Source organism: Rattus norvegicus, chromosome X (assembly GCF_036323735.1).
Source record: "Rattus norvegicus strain BN/NHsdMcwi chromosome X, GRCr8, whole genome shotgun sequence".
Classification (NCBI taxonomy): Eukaryota; Metazoa; Chordata; class Mammalia; order Rodentia; family Muridae; genus Rattus; species Rattus norvegicus.
This window is the reverse complement of record NC_086039.1, coordinates 102,017,637-102,033,588: the sequence shown is the minus strand read 5'-3', so window position 1 is coordinate 102,033,588 and position 15,952 is coordinate 102,017,637. Positions and strand designations below refer to the sequence as shown.

General features: G+C 43.2%; 1 protein-coding gene across 4 annotated transcripts in view; it reads left to right on the top strand.

The window, feature by feature from the left end:
- Window positions 1-15,952, top strand: part of Btk (Bruton tyrosine kinase) — a 39,379-nt gene that overhangs the window by 21,860 nt on the left and 1,567 nt on the right. For all 4 annotated transcript variants that reach the window (XM_039099954.2, XM_039099952.2, XM_039099953.2 and 1 more), the window contains exons 6-18: window positions 1,593-1,721; window positions 2,140-2,207; window positions 4,097-4,284; window positions 4,658-4,720; window positions 5,465-5,519; window positions 6,256-6,335; window positions 6,492-6,619; window positions 8,804-8,878; window positions 9,601-9,772; window positions 10,293-10,509; window positions 11,943-12,007; window positions 12,879-12,997; window positions 13,841-13,998. In XM_039099954.2, the coding sequence (XP_038955882.1) occupies window positions 1,593-1,721; window positions 2,140-2,207; window positions 4,097-4,284; window positions 4,658-4,720; window positions 5,465-5,519; window positions 6,256-6,335; window positions 6,492-6,619; window positions 8,804-8,878; window positions 9,601-9,772; window positions 10,293-10,509; window positions 11,943-12,007; window positions 12,879-12,997; window positions 13,841-13,998 (1,517 nt within the window). The remainder of the gene's footprint in view (window positions 1-1,592; window positions 1,722-2,139; window positions 2,208-4,096; window positions 4,285-4,657; window positions 4,721-5,464; window positions 5,520-6,255; window positions 6,336-6,491; window positions 6,620-8,803; window positions 8,879-9,600; window positions 9,773-10,292; window positions 10,510-11,942; window positions 12,008-12,878; window positions 12,998-13,840; window positions 13,999-15,952) is intronic.

Genomic DNA, 15,952 nt, shown 5'->3' with positions numbered 1-15,952 from the left:
GGTTATCAGACACCATGGTCCCTAGATGCCTTTTAAAGTATTTACTTGCTTGATTATGGGCATTACTGTGGGCATTTGTATGTCGAGGCCATCTGTGAGCTCAGAAGAGAACTTTGGGCGAGTTGTTTCTCAAATTCCGTCTTATTTCTGAGCCAGGCTCTCTCCTGTTTACTACTGTGTTACTCATTCAAACGTCTGGTGGATTTTCCTGTCTCTACCTCCAGTCTCCGTTCTTTCCTCTTTGACCTCCTTCTCGGTAGAAATGCTAGTTACTGATTTGTGCCACCACATTTAGCTTTTTAAATGGGGTCTGGGAATGCAATTCAGGCTGCCAGGGTACTTTTACCATATGTCCCGTCTATCCTGCCCTACATACATTTTAAAAGCTAAATTGTTTTTCATACAATATACTTTGGTCATGTGTTCTACTTTCCCTAACTCTTCCTAGAATTTGGGATAATCCTACCCACCCAACTTTACATTCATTCATTCATCAATCCATTCATTCTCTCTCTCTCTCTCTCTCTCTCTCTCTCCTCTCTCTCTCTCAAAAATGAAAATCAAAACAAAAAAACCAACAATAAAACGTTAAGACAAAACATCCTTTTGAAATTGACTACATTGTAAGGTTCTTGAGATGCCACTGAATAAATGAATTATGAAGTTATTACACCTATATGCAAACTAGTTTGTGTCCATTACTTTGATTTCTGGGAGATTTTTTCTTTTGAGCCTGATTACCAGCCCTGTAAGGGAAATGGAACTGTGTATGTATGTTTGGCAATAAGATTATACAGCACCACCACCACCACCACCACCACTCTCATGCAAGCCTATCTTAGTCAGTGATAGAGGAAGCTGAGAAACTTGGTGTTTTTTGGTTTGTATGTATGTTTGGTTTTTCCTAAAGGCAGACTCACTTTCAATTTCCCTCAAGCTCAGCTCTGTTGACTACTCTATATACACAGAAAGCCTAATGCTGTAGGTTCTGCCTAAGGCAATTCTGTGACTCAGGATCCAGGCCGAGTAGCTTACACCTGGAATCTCAAGACATGGGAGACTGAAGTAGGGGTCATTGATTTTGAGTATAAGGTCACTCCAGGACACATCTTGAATTCTAGGACAGCGTGGGCTACAAAGTGAGACTCTGTCTCAACCAACAAATAAGAAAAAAAAAGATGACTCAGTAAGTGGGAAACAGGAAATTGGTGTATTAAAATATGGAATGAGTTGAATGTGGGCACATTTATTTCCCTCATCTGGTAAACAAGCACAACTCACAACTGCCTTGTAGCATAAAGACTCCTAAGAAAACATAGATATCATCTTTGTCACTGGCTTCTAGAGCTATCAGCTAGTCTTCTTGTGCTGATCGGAGGATACTCATTGTGACAGACCACTAAAGATAACTGAGGGAACCGTTTAGGGGCTACTCTTGTGAACCAACTGGGCTGCTTGCTTTCTGTGTCCTTCAGAGTGCTTGAGAGGAGAGACTAGTTGTTTTGATGCTCACCACTTCTGGCAAAGGGAAAGCGGGCAGATGGCGTGTTGTCTGGCATGTTCTATGTGGTCTCTCCTCTCTCTTGCAACAGTAATCCGGTACAATAGTGACCTGGTGCAGAAATATCATCCTTGCTTCTGGATTGATGGACAGTATCTCTGCTGCTCTCAGACAGCCAAGAATGCTATGGGCTGCCAAATTTTGGAGAACAGGAATGGAAGTAAGATATCTAATCAATACAACTCCCCTCCATCCTTCCCCTTCTCTGTGCGTGCGTGCGTGCGTGCGTGCGTGCGTGCGTGCGTGCGTGCGTGTTGCTGAGGATGGAACCCAAGGCTTCATATAATTGGTCCCTATCCCGATTTCTCTTTATTTTGACGTTATTTCCATCACACTCTCAAGGGTCTGTCAAATTTAAAGACGCAACACAATTTTTGCACATTTTCACCGCTAGGGGCGGGATTAGTTAATGATGGCTGAAACTTAGCTGGTATGCTCAGATGTGTGACTAAGCACCAAGAATCTCTTTCTGACGTGCAGAAAGGCAGTGCCTACAACAGCAAAGCCCTGGACCAAGTCTGTCTCGGGGCCCTCCCCTAAAGTGCATTTTACACTGTTCCTGGCTTCTTGTTTTACAGGCTTAAAACCTGGAAGTTCTCATCGAAAAACAAAAAAGCCTCTTCCCCCTACCCCAGAGGAAGATCAGGTATAAAGGGAAATTACATACAGCTATGGGTTAAGTAAAAATTTGTTGTCACTGGGCATGGTGACACACATCTTTAGTTCCAGCATTTGGCAGGCAGAGGCAGACACTGGTGGATCTTTGTGAGTTCGAGGCTAGTCTGACCTACAGAGTGAGTTCTAGGACAGCCAGAGCCAAAGATCTTGTCTCAAACACACACACACACACACACACACACACACACACACACACACACACACACACGGTGATGGTGCACGCATTTAATCCGAGAGCACTTGGCAGGTGGATATTTCGAGTTTGAGGCCCACCTATTCTACAGAGTGAGTTCCAGGACAGCCAGGGCTACACAGAAAAACTGTCTCAAATGACAACAAATGCTGTCAAACACTGACCACACATCAGAGTCTTAGACTTGCCTAGAATTTAGGAGTACTCACTAGTATTATGTTGAGCAAAAGGGTCTGCCCATCTACTTAGATTTCCTCTTCAATAAGACAAGGGCTATCAGGTAGCTCTTGGCAGCTATTTAATGTAAACACCTTTTTTTTTTTTGAGACGGTGCCTCACTATAAAGTGTCAGCTGTCCTGGAACTCACCTTTGTAGACAGGCTGACCTCAAACTCACTGAGATGCCTTTGCCTCTGCCTCCAGAGTGCTGGGATTAAAACTCACCATGTCTAGCTTATTTTTTTTCAATTAAAATGTTTTCAAACATATAGTAAGGCAAAAAGAATTTAGCACTGAGCCACATTTAAATGGTATCATTATTTCCCATTTGTTTCTCTTATTCCCTTTTCATTTTGAGATTGGGTTTCATTGCATACTCAAATGTAGTTTAGATGGGCTTGAACTGCTAACCTTCCTTCATCCCTCTCACAAGTGCTGGCGTGACACATGCATTGTTTTACGTTTTTTCTCAAACTTTTTTTTTTTTTTTTTGGAGCTGGGGACCGAACCCAGGGCCTTGCGCTTGGTAGGCAAGAGCTCTACCACTGAGCTAAATCCCCAACCCCTTTTCTCAAACTTTTAATCTACCTGCCTCTCTCTCCTGAGTGCTGGGATTACATCCATGTTTCACTATCCCTAGCTAACATTTTGCTCCAAAATTTGATTTTGGTGGTGGGGGGGGTGTTGAGATGGGTTGTCAGGTAAATTGCCACCAAGCCTGACAACCTGAGTTTGATTCTCAAAATACACATGGTTAATGGAAAGTTGTAGTCTTTTATGTGTACATTGTGAAACATGTGCATGAACACACACACACACACACACACACACACACACGCACGCACACACACACACAGTGGGGGAGAGAGACAGACACACACAGGGAGAATAAATATAATTTTAAAAACTTTGATGTGGTACTCCATGTTTTCTTTAAGAGGTTTTATTATAGGGGTTGGGGATTTAGCTCAGTGGTAGAGCGCTTGCCTAGCAAGCGCAAAGCCCTGGGTTCGGTCCTCAGCTCCGAAAAAAAAAAAAGAGGTTTTATTATGATCATTTTGCAAAGAAGGAGTCTGAGGTTCTGAATTACATATTGGATCCATGTACTACTTAAGTGCCAAACAGGTTTCTGGGGCTCAGATAATGAATGCTAATGTTTGGGTCCTACTCCCAGAAAATGTGCTATAAGTGACCCGTTGGAAACCTCCTGAAGAAGAACCCTGAAGACCTCCTTAGGTGATCTTCATGTATACCCAAGTTGGGAGCACCTACTTGAGGGGCAACTGGTTGTGGAATGTATATTGACTAAAATATTGATTACGCCTAATGTGGGTTAGAATGGTTTCTTTCTTATGCAAACCATAAAGTTGGAAGGAAGGAGGAGAAGAGGGTGCTTCGCAACCAGCCAACCTTCTCCCCTACTACTTGTCCTCCTAACCACACAGATCTTGAAAAAGCCACTCCCCCCTGAGCCAACAGCAGCACCAATCTCCACAAGTGAGCTGAAAAAGGTCGTGGCCCTTTATGATTATATGCCAATGAATGCAAATGACTTACAATTGCGAAAGGGCGAGGAGTATTTTATCCTGGAGGAGAGCAACCTACCATGGTGGCGAGCACGAGATAAAAATGGGTGAGTTTGTACAGCTCTTCCAAAGTCTTTGCCTGCCCACAAAACATTAAGGCATAATTCTTGTACGCTGTTCGGATCAGAGTTTGTTCTCTGCACAACACAAGGAATACATTCTCCCTTCAAGTATTTCCCAACTCCATCTGCAACATCTGTCACCTCTGAGAACACCTGTGTTGAAGTGCATACATGGAATGCCAAAGTTGAGAAGCTTCCTTTTTCACCTGCTTAATTATGCATTAGAGACATGGTTTTCTTTAATGGCTATATTTCTATCATTATTTGAGATTTTTTTTTGAGCTCAGGGAATCGAGTACAGGAATGTGTCTTCCTGAGGGTAAGGAAGCATTGAATGATCATAGTATCTCCTCTACAGGCAGGAAGGCTATATCCCCAGTAACTATGTCACCGAAGCAGAGGACTCCATAGAGATGTATGAGTAAGTATGTTTACATCTCAGCGCACACACTTCCAGGAGAAACAAAGTACAGCATAGACATTTTAGTACTTTTTGTCTGTTTATTTTTCAAGCCAGGGTTTCTCTTTGTAGTCTTGGCTGTTCTGGAACTTTCACTGTAGACCAGATTGGTCTTGAACTCAAAGAGATCCTCCTGCCTCTGCCTTCTGAGCACTGGGATTAAAGGTGTGTGCCACTATGGCCTGACTTTTTTTTTTTTAAATATACTTTTTAACAAACTTTGTTTAGTTCAAGATTGATATCAAAATTAGTAACAACTCAGGCAAATGATGCCACCATGCCAAATTAGAGTCTGTATCTTGCTGGGATGCCCACCCCCAAATTCCTATACATATGACTGCTACAGAGGTCCACAGACTCCCAAATTCAGAAGAATCTCACTCAAAGAACTGAAACTCTTACAGGAAACATCTGAAAGCATGAAAACACCAAAATTTGAACCAGTGTCCTTTCTTCCCTCATCACTAAAGTGGGTTGCCCTTGAGTGAGCCAGTCCCTGTCTGCCCTCTACTCTCTGTAGCCATGAGTCCTTGGTGCCAACTTGGGCTTCAGAAGAGCTGAGTAGGCTGTGTGGATGATTGATACATCCTTGATGGTGTTTGAATGACATGATGGGATTATAGTACTAGTGAGCCCTAGAGGATGCTCTAACTTCCGGGACACCTGGACATGGTCTTGAAGCCAACCAAGCACTCCCTTTCACAGGTGGTATTCCAAGCACATGACTCGAAGTCAAGCTGAGCAACTTCTAAAGCAAGAGGTGAGTTCAGGCCACAAGCAAAATGCATTCTCTGTACACAGTAAGTAAAACCCAGAACTAAGTCCAACCTTAAGCTGGGGTTCCAGTTTGACCTGTTGAGGCATTAAAAGTAGAGAGGTTTCATCTCCAGCATGGCCCTTGAGCAGAAAATCAGGGCTATTCTATTTTCTCTCTCTCTCATGTTTGGGCAGGTAGGATGCAGATATAAACACTATAGCAGTGAATTTGTTAAACTGCTTTGGTTCCTGAAGCCAGCTAATTTTGGTACCTTGACAAGTTCAATGGCTGGCTGGGTACTTGTGAACCTCCCTGCGGCTAGCACACAGTTTCCTTCAGAATTCCTGGCTTAACATCTTCTGAGTCTCTATTTTATCTTTGCTGCTCTGTTACCTTCTGGGCAGCTCCCCTATAGGGATGCATTCCCTTTCCACCTACATTGCTAGATGCTTTCTCTCCTGCAGCTCTTAAATCTCATCCCTCTGCCTACAAGTCAGGGTGATTCTCCTCTTCACCTCCCTCTTGGTCCCTTGCCCATTTAATCTAAAAGTCCCTCTCCATCTTCTGGCCTCGCCTTTGGCTATGTGGCAATTCTTTATTATCAATCAAAGCCAGCTTGGGGGCAGGGACCCTTGGGTCTGGAAGCCCTTCCTTTGGGAGCTGAAATCAAAGCATTAGACCCAGTTCCCAACAGAACACCATTTTCTCTTACAGTGAATGTCTTTTTTTATTGTTTCAGGGGAAAGAAGGAGGTTTCATTGTCAGAGACTCCAGCAAAGCTGGAAAATACACTGTGTCTGTGTTTGCTAAATCTACAGGGTAAGTGTTACCGGGGACAAATGTCAAAGACGGTCTCCCAACACTTCCAGATGCTTTGCCTCCCACTTCCTCAGCCTTAAACTTAAAACTCACCTCACCTCACTGAGTCCTCCTGTATCTTGTTCCCAAGTTACTGACTGAATATCATTTCTTCAGGGAGCCTCAAGGGGTGATACGCCATTATGTTGTGTGCTCCACACCTCAGAGCCAGTATTACCTGGCTGAGAAGCACCTTTTCAGCACCATTCCTGAGCTCATCAACTACCATCAACATAACTCTGCAGGTGAGTGCCGCAGGCAGGCAGCTGAGGTGGCCTGCAAACGCCCAGAGAAGCAACTCAAGGCCCAATATAGTCACACCAGGCAGTGTGAATTATTTATGACAGTTAGTCACTGTGATGCTGGATAGGGTTCTAGTCCCAGTGTAGTTATACAGCATATCTAATAGAAATAGATGGGTTGGTTTTTTTTTTGTTGTTTGTTTGTTTTTAATATCGTGCCAGGGAATTGAACTGAACCCAACATTCTAGGCAAGTGTTCTGCCACTGAGCAACTTTCTCAGTCCTGTTTGTTTTTACTTTTGTTTTCTTTTGGTTTTTCAAGACAAGAGTTTCTCTGTGGAGCCCTGGTTGTCCTAGAACTCATTCTGTAAAACATGCTGGCCTTAATCGCAGAAATCTGCCTGCCTCTGCCTTTCAGTGATGGGATTAAAGCATGTGCCCCCACGTCTGGCTTTACTTTTTAATGTTTTTTTAACAAGTTTTTAATTAATTCTTTGTAAATTTCACATCACACACCCTAATCTCACTCATTCCCTTCAATATCTGCCTTCCATTCTTGCAACTCCCATCCCAAAAGAAAGCAAAAAGTAAGAATAGAAATTAAAAACAAACAAAAAAATCTTGCCCCAGAAGCTACGTATATCATGATTAGCAAGCTTTACTTGCTAATGTCCATTGCAGTGAGTCATTGATCTGGTTCAAGGCCTCCGGCTTCTGCTACACTACCAATGCTGGATCCTCACCAAGACTCCTCTTGGAAAGCCTGTTGTTGCCCTGGGTCATAGAGATCCTGCAGTTTGGATCTGTAGGACTGGTCCCTTCATCAGTTTCATAGATGGAATAGATGTTGGGTGGGAGCCCTGGATCTGGGCCTGGGAAATATCTGAGCTGGTCAGCCCACTCGCTCTCCTGCACCTGCATCACCAGGGTCAGCTCTCCCACTTTGCCCAGTCAAGGGGTAGGGCCAGCTCACCTGCTCTCACAACCTTGGGGCTGGCTCACCCATGCCCCCACCACTAGAGCCAGCTCTACTGCGCTACCCAGGCAATGTGTGTGGGAGGGAGCAGTTTACCTTTTACTTTTACACAGGCTCTCACTATGTGAATCAGACTGTCATGGAACTTACTCTGTAGCCCAGGCTATCCTTGAATTTCTGATTCTCCTGCCTCAGCTTCCTGAGTTGGGATTACAGGCCTTCATGGTGGGACTGACTATTTCCCTTCTTCCTCTGTCATTTATTTTTATTATTTTACTGTGTGTGTGTGTGTGTGTGTGTGTGTGTGTGTGTGTGAGAGAGAGAGACAGAGACAGAGACAGAGACAGAGACAGAGAGAAAGCAGGTGGCCATAGAGGCCAGAGGCATTGGATTCCCTGGAACTATTGTTACATGTGTGCTGGGATCTGAACTCAGGTCTTCTTCAAGAGCAGTATGTGCTCTTAACCACTAAGCCACTTCTCCAGCTGAGGACTGACTTCCAATTTGGTGCTAAAGGAAGATACTAAGATACCAGTGAGTAATGAATCAGAGAGTGTTCACTAGCAATTATTTATGTTTATACCATGTACTCTTGCAATTGACTCAGTTCTAGAGTAAAATTCTGAGTCAAGATCCTTGGCCTGAAAGAACATACAGGTTAGACAACAGCAGAGCAGAGTTTAAAGTACACACAGACTGGGGCAATGAAAACCTGGGAGATTGATAAACCAAGAACACTTGGATAAGTGCTATGCCAGCCTGAACACTTGGGAATGTTTCACTGAGGAGGTAGGATGTGAGCCATGGGAATGTATTTAATAAGGACAGTATTTCTTCCTATTTTTTTCTTTCACATTTTTTTCAGTTTTTATTTTCTTTTGAGATAAGATCTTGCTATCTTATCGTGTAGTCCAGGTTGGCCTTGAACTCACAGCAATCCTCCTGCCTCAGTCTCCAGACAGAAGAAATTGCAGGTATGAACCACTATACCCAACAAAATGGAAATATATTTCAATATACTTCAATTATTATTTTCCTTTTTTTTTTGTCACAAACATTTTGGTGAACGGAGAAACCATCAGAAAAGACTGTGGGTTAGTGGAGATCTTCTGCAATTCAAAATTAATTAGAAAGATTCATACTAGATTTGTGAGAATTTAAGATGATGGTCTCCCATCCCCTGTGCTGACATTGTGACCTCTCTGTTTCAGGCCTCATATCCAGGCTGAAATATCCTGTATCGAAACAAAACAAAAACGCGCCTTCTACGGCAGGCCTGGGCTATGGTAAGTACTTATTTCTGCGGAGTTAGACGGACTGGTGGTTATTAAGAACTACCTCAGGAGACCTTGCCTTTTAGGAAGCTCTAAAGATGTACTTTTCTGTGGCAGCTGTCTCTAGGAAGGGCTAGACAGAACCAAGGTGTTTAACAGTTTTCTCCCTCTAGTGGTTCCTTCTGGGACTGCAAAAGCAGATTCCTAAAAGGATTTATTGGTTAATGGTTTAAATGTTTACATTTATTTACTTGTGCCCGCGAATACACATATGCATTAGCATACTTGTGGAAGTCATAGGACAAGCTGGACTTGGCTCTCTCTAACATACAGGTTCAGGGGGTCAAACTCACGTCTTCAAGCTTAGTGGCAAGCACTTTCACCTACAGAGCCATCTCACCAGCCCTGTTTATTTTATCATATAAGAATCCAATATCATTCATTAGTTTATTAACTGTCATTATTAACCCAATCATAACAGAATTTTGGAAGGTCATTTGGTGTATCTTCTTTCTTCCTGGCCAATTTATACCTAAAATTCCCAGATTCCTCCAACTAGTAATCCTCCCGCCTCCCCTGAGATTTACCTGAATAAGAAAGGTAGATAAGTACTCCTGAGAATATTTATTCTCTTTAATGTTTTTCCTATTTATTCCTTAGTAGGGAATCTTATCTATTGCAGTCATTATATATACATTCCCACTCAAAGAATCACAACAAGTCTTTGTTGGTAGGATCATGGGAAATTGATCCAAAGGACTTGACCTTCTTGAAGGAGCTTGGGACTGGACAATTTGGTGTCGTCAAATATGGGAAGTGGAGGGGCCAATATGATGTGGCCATCAAGATGATCAGAGAAGGTTCCATGTCTGAGGATGAATTCATTGAAGAAGCCAAAGTCATGATGTAAGTTACATCCTAAATTCAGTTCTCAATCCAGTTGGAGAAGGGCCTGGGAACAGTAAGGACAGTACACTGGGGTTTAAGGTGACTTACAGTGCAAGGAACTTGGGATAGGGCTCTGAGGTTTGCCTTTGGTGGGTTACCTTACAGATCTGCTAAGGTAATTCGTTCTCTGACTTAGATATCAGTTGAGAATAGTGTTGGGCATGTTTATGGACCCTCTCAGGAGCATTTTGGGGGATATGGACAATATTAGACTTTCGAAAGAAGGGATGACTCTAGTTTTACCCATTGTTCTTCTAAACTTGGGCTTGTTTTCTTCTTCATTTGATGGACTCCAAATCCCTGCCCACGCTCACATTTGAGGAACTTTTGGGGTTTGTCATGGGAAGGAGAGAATAACCTTGCTATTCTGATACCTTATTTGGTAGTCTCTGCTAGGCCAGTCCCTTTCCTGCCCTGGCCCTTTATGACTAGTCTGCAGGGGCAAGATGGGAGGACTAGCTCTTTGCCTCTCTCATAGGAATCTTTCCCATGAGAAGCTAGTGCAGTTGTATGGAGTCTGCACCAAACAGCGCCCCATCTTCATCATCACTGAATACATGGCTAATGGCTGCCTCTTGAACTACCTGAGGGAGATGCGGCACCGCTTCCAGACACAGCAGCTGCTTGAGATGTGCAAAGATGTCTGTGAAGCAATGGAATACTTGGAGTCAAAGCAGTTCCTTCATAGAGACCTGGTGAGACCTCAGAAGGATTAGGGTGGGGTCAACGGGTGGAATGAGCGTTGGAAGATATAGTGTCCATGGCTGAGGAGGGGTGCAGGTGCCAGCATTTACATTTTCACTAGAAATCATTACAGGTTAAGTGTGTATCTGCCCCACTAGCTTATGCAGTACTGGGAACTGAACCCAGAGCTTCGTGCATGCTAGTCAAGAGTCTTACCAACTGACTACAAAAACTGTCTTATTATAGTTAACAAATACCTAAAGAGGGACATTGTACATTTGAAAAAAACCACTGTACTTTCCAGATTCTCTTGGAAATCTGGACCATCTGAGAAGACAGGACCCATAATCTCACTGCCTATGTTAATAGTCACCTTGAGGTGGGGTGGAGTTCTCCCCTTCATACCCAGTGTGCTCCATTGTCTGCAGTCTCCCGCTACCCACTTTACTCTTCTGTTGCCCGCTTAGCTCCTGGAGATATCAGTTTGTGCCTCTGTTTCTTTCAGCTAGACAGAGACTCAAGTTATCCTATTCTCCCTGTCAGAAAGACAGAAAACCAATGCGAACATGCTGGCTGAGTCTTCCGAATTCTCTCAGCAGTTCAGCGAAGTGGAGAGCTGTCCACACGAACAAATTGTTCTGACTGCTTGCTTTAGGACTGTGTCGCAGCTTGCTCTCCATGCGATGAAAATGCAGCAAAATCTCTCAGGATCAGTCAAGTTTGCTGCCTCACTCGCATCATCCCAGCACTTTTGAGAATGAAACAGGAGGATTCCCATGGGTTTGAGGGAAGCCTGAGCTATATAGTGAGTTCTTGGTCAGCCTGGAGTATAGAATAAGACCTCCCTTTCTACCTTAAAAAAAAGGCAAGGAAGATAGCTTTGCTAATAAAGTTCCTATAAAGAAAAAAAAAACCCACCAAGTTCAGATCCCTAGCACCAATATAAAAGCCCAGTATAGCAGCACATACCTGTAATCCCAGCACTAGGGCATTGAGTTGAGAGACAGGCAGGTCCTTGGAGTTCATTGGCCAGCCTAGCCCAATGAGTGAGCTCTATGCTCAGTGACCCTGTCTCAAGAAACAAAGTAGACAGTCATTAAAGAAGACACCTGACATCAACCTCTGGCCTCTAACCTGCACACACATACATGTGCATATGCAATTCCATGCTGGTGGGCAGAAACTATGTCTTTAAGGTCAAGGATGCAGTCTTTTTTTTTTTTATTAACTTGAGTATTTCTTATATACATTTCAAGGGTTATTCCCTTTCCCGGTTTCCGGGCAAACATCCCCCTCCCCCCTCCCCTTCCTTATGGGTGTTCCCCTCCCCATCCTCCCCCCATTGCCGCCCTCCCCCCAACAATCTAGTTCACTGGGGGTTCAGTCTTAGCAGGACCCAGGGCTTCCCCTAAGGATGCAGTCTTACATATCTATTGTACTATAGGCAGCTCGAAACTGTCTGGTAAATGATCAAGGAGTTGTGAAAGTATCTGACTTTGGCCTGTCTAGGTGAGTATGCCTTTTTTATCTTCCCATTTCTTATTTATTTTAGCAAAGGGGTTGTGCTATGTGGTTTATGGTGGCCAAACTCATGAGTACTGTATCTTGCCTCGACTTCTCTACCACTGAGATTCTAGGCATGAACCATCACCCCAGCCTTTTCCTTTCCTTCACTGCTGTGTGCCTCTTCTTTCTTCTTTTTCTTCCCCACCCTTCCCCCTCCGCATCCTTCTCCTATTTCCCCAGTATCTTATCTTGATCTGCTAGACCTGCTGACTTCCCCGCATTACTCCTTCCTTGGTCTAACTCTTATTGGTTCCTGCAGACTGTAAGAAAAGGGGGAAGAAGAAAGGCAGAGAAAGAAAGGGGTGGAGTAGACAAAAGGAAAGGAGTCCTTATTAGGTTTTTTCCTATTGATTCTTATTGTAACCATGCTGTCAATCAGGACAGTGAAATCACACATCAAGATGACAGCTGGAACTGGTGGCCCAGGCCTGTAATCCACGTGACTCTGGAGGCTCAAACAGTACCAAGATTGAAAAGTCAAGGCCAGCCTAGGCAATTTAGTGAGACACTGTCTCAATTGTTTTTCAAAAGTACAAAAAGGATGAAAAGTGTTTATCATTAGTAGGGTCGTAGCCTAGCGGTGTGCAAGACCTTAGGTTCAACCACAAAGAAGGTAAATAAATACTTTTCTAAAGAGAAAGAAAACAGAGGTTTTGTTAAAAGTAACATGTGTAAAAGGCATTGGCTGGCCAGCAGAGACTTTGAGAAAGAAAGTAATTGTGCATTTGGACAGCCTGCATGGTGTGTGCTGAGAGGAAAGGCACACGTCAAGCCGTCTAAATCTCAATGGCAATACGTCTTGAATCTCTGGCAGGTATGTTCTTGATGATGAATACACCAGCTCGGTAGGCTCCAAATTTCCAGTCCGGTGGTCTCCACCAGAAGTGCTCATGTATAGCAAATTCAGCAGCAAATCTGACATCTGGGCTTTTGGTAAGTAGATAAGAACATACAGATTAGGCTGTCAAGATGGCTTCGTGGGTAAACTGCTTCTCACGCAGCCCTGATGACCTGAGTTCAATCCCCAGAACCCACACAAAAGCTGGAAGTAGTAAGGAATACAGGCATCTGTACCCTCGCCATGACTCTACCAGCAGATAGGAGGCAGAGGCCAGAAGACCAGAGAATCACAAGTAACTAGCCTGTAGAATGTACTAGAAAAACAGCAAGGGAGAACTTTGTCTCAGACAAGGTGAAAGGTGAAGATCAACACCCGAGGCTGTTATCTGACTTCCACTGTGGGCTGTGGTGCAAATGCTCAAGCACACACGGTGGGGTGGGGGGAGGGGAAAAGAAAGAATATAGTTTATGCAGCTCAAAGAAGAACATAACAGGAAAGTTCAAACTTGTATTCTTCTTGTCATTCAGCTGATCCTTGGGTGTTTCTTATGTGTCAGGGACCACAGGGGTTTCTGAGGACAAGCACAGCAAACTGGACATAATCTCTGTCTTCTTATAAATTACAATATATCCCGGGAAACAAACCATTCATTATTCAACAGCTTCTGAATACTGATTATGTACTAGGCACTCTGCCAGAGCCTGAAGCTACCAAGACAAACAAGACACAATTTCTCTCTTCTACACTAATAGTGGGCTAGCATAGGGCAGCTCTGCTAGCTGCCAGTGTAGCCAGGACTGTAGCAGAAGTCTGGACACAATGCAAAATCCATAGAGGGGGAAATCAGCTTATTCTAATCTTGGAGGTTCATCAAAAAGAATTAGGCCCCACATATTCTAAAAAGACTGAATACACTTCTCCTTTTTATCTTCTAGGGGTTCTAATGTGGGAAATTTACTCCCTGGGGAAAATACCATATGAGAGATTTACTAACAGTGAGACAGCAGAACACATTGCTCAAGGCTTACGTCTCTACAGGCCTCATTTGGCATCAGACAGGGTATATACCATCATGTACAGCTGCTGGCATGAGGTAAGGGTTCCCTCTTAAACTATTTCCTTGAACTCAATTTCTCTTTTAGCTGGCTAGTCCCTGCTCTCCATGGTCACATGTCAGCTGGGCACTGCCTTACAGCTGCACGTGCTTTCTCATTCTGGGCTTCATCCCAATCCTCTGATGGCCTTCTCATACCCACCCTAGTCCTTACTAGAGTAGTAGTAGCAGACCCTGATACTTATTTCAGCTTTAAGAGTGGGGACTTTGGAAGACCCTGCTATCTACCAAAGGCACTCAGGTAAGAGAATGGGTGTGGCAAAGTCTGTAATCACCCAGGTGGTGGTGGTGGTATATGCCTTTGATCTTAAAGCCAAAAGGAAATAAAAAACTCTGTAATCATTGTCTTGGACCCACCCTTCTTCCACTTACCAACCTTTTCTGATCGAGGTTCTAAATGAAACTTTACAAACCCTGTCACCTAGGAAGGACCTAAGATAGTATTGGTATTGTTTGTCTGCTTTGGTTTTGAGGTTTTGCTTCTAAAATATTTAAAAAGTCTTTTATTATTTTATATGTATGAGTGTTTTGCATATATATATATATATATATATATATATATATATATATATATATATATTATTCTGGGAGGCCAGAAGAGGGCATCAGATCGCCTGGATCTGGAGTTACAAACAGCTACGAGCCACCATGTGGGTGCTAGGAATCAAACCCGGGTCTAGTGGAAGAGCATTCAGTGCTGTAAATACTTGTGCCATCTCTTTAGCTCACTGTGGTTCTAATTTAACTTTTTAAGGTTTTATTTTTATCACAGATGAGGTGGTGCAGTTGTAGTATTTTGGAAATAAGGATCATGTTTCACTATTCTAAAAATGTTTTGTTGGGGCTGGAGAATGTGGCTTAATTGTTAGAGAGCTCACTTAGCATTAATGACCCCCTTGTTTGGTCTCCAGCACCTCATAAGCCAGGTGTGTGCTACAGATGTCTGAGACCAGGTCTCGGAATGTCAGGCTGGCCTCAAACCCTTTATGTAGCCAAGGTTGACTTTCAACTTCTAGTTCTCATGCCTCCACACCCAATTTCGGGAGTCAGGGGCATGCATTTCTATGCCCTATTCCTAGGAATTTATTTATTTATTTTTTAGCATTTTTTTGAGACAGTCTCTCTACATAGCCCCGACTGTCCTGGAACATACTAAGTAGACCAGGTCAAACTCTTTAACACAGAGATCTATCTACCTGTCTCTGTCTTCCAAGTATCAGGATTCAAGGCATGTGCTGCCATGTTCAGCCTCCTAAGGGATTTATAAAAATATAATTTACTGGGCTTCTTTCCCACAGAGTCTGTATAGGTACATATGCTATGAAACACTGAAATCCTTTCAAGTTTCTCAGGAACTGCTGAAACTTGAAAACCACTGATTGAAGTACTATGAAATTGATGACCCTTCAGTTCTGACACATTGAAGCCATTCTGGCATGAATCCTTCCTCAATTATGAAACATACCAGGGGCAACTATGTAGTCCTAACACTCAGGAATTTGAGGCCAGCGGTTTTACCGTGATTTTCAGGTTAGCCTGGGCTACATCTTGTATTCCAGGGCATCCTGGGATATAGAGTTACATCCTACCTCAAAAACCAACAAAAATCTAAAATGAAATTTCTTTTTAAAAAAGACCAAATAGCATCTGATAAGTATGGAAGGCTCCAAATCCTACCTTAGAAAATCTCTCTCAAGATTACATAATAATATGATTAGTCTACTGTATAACAGTACTTTGTGACAGTTACCTCAAAATAAACAGCTACTACCTTACTGTGAAAAAAAAAAAGAGCAGATCTCAGTCAGGCATGGTAGCACATGCCTTTAATCTCAGCATTCAGGAGGCAGAGGCAGGTGGATCTATGTGAGTTTGAGGCCATCCTGGTCTATATAGTGAGCTCTAGGACCTCCAGGTCCTTTACCTATGTCAA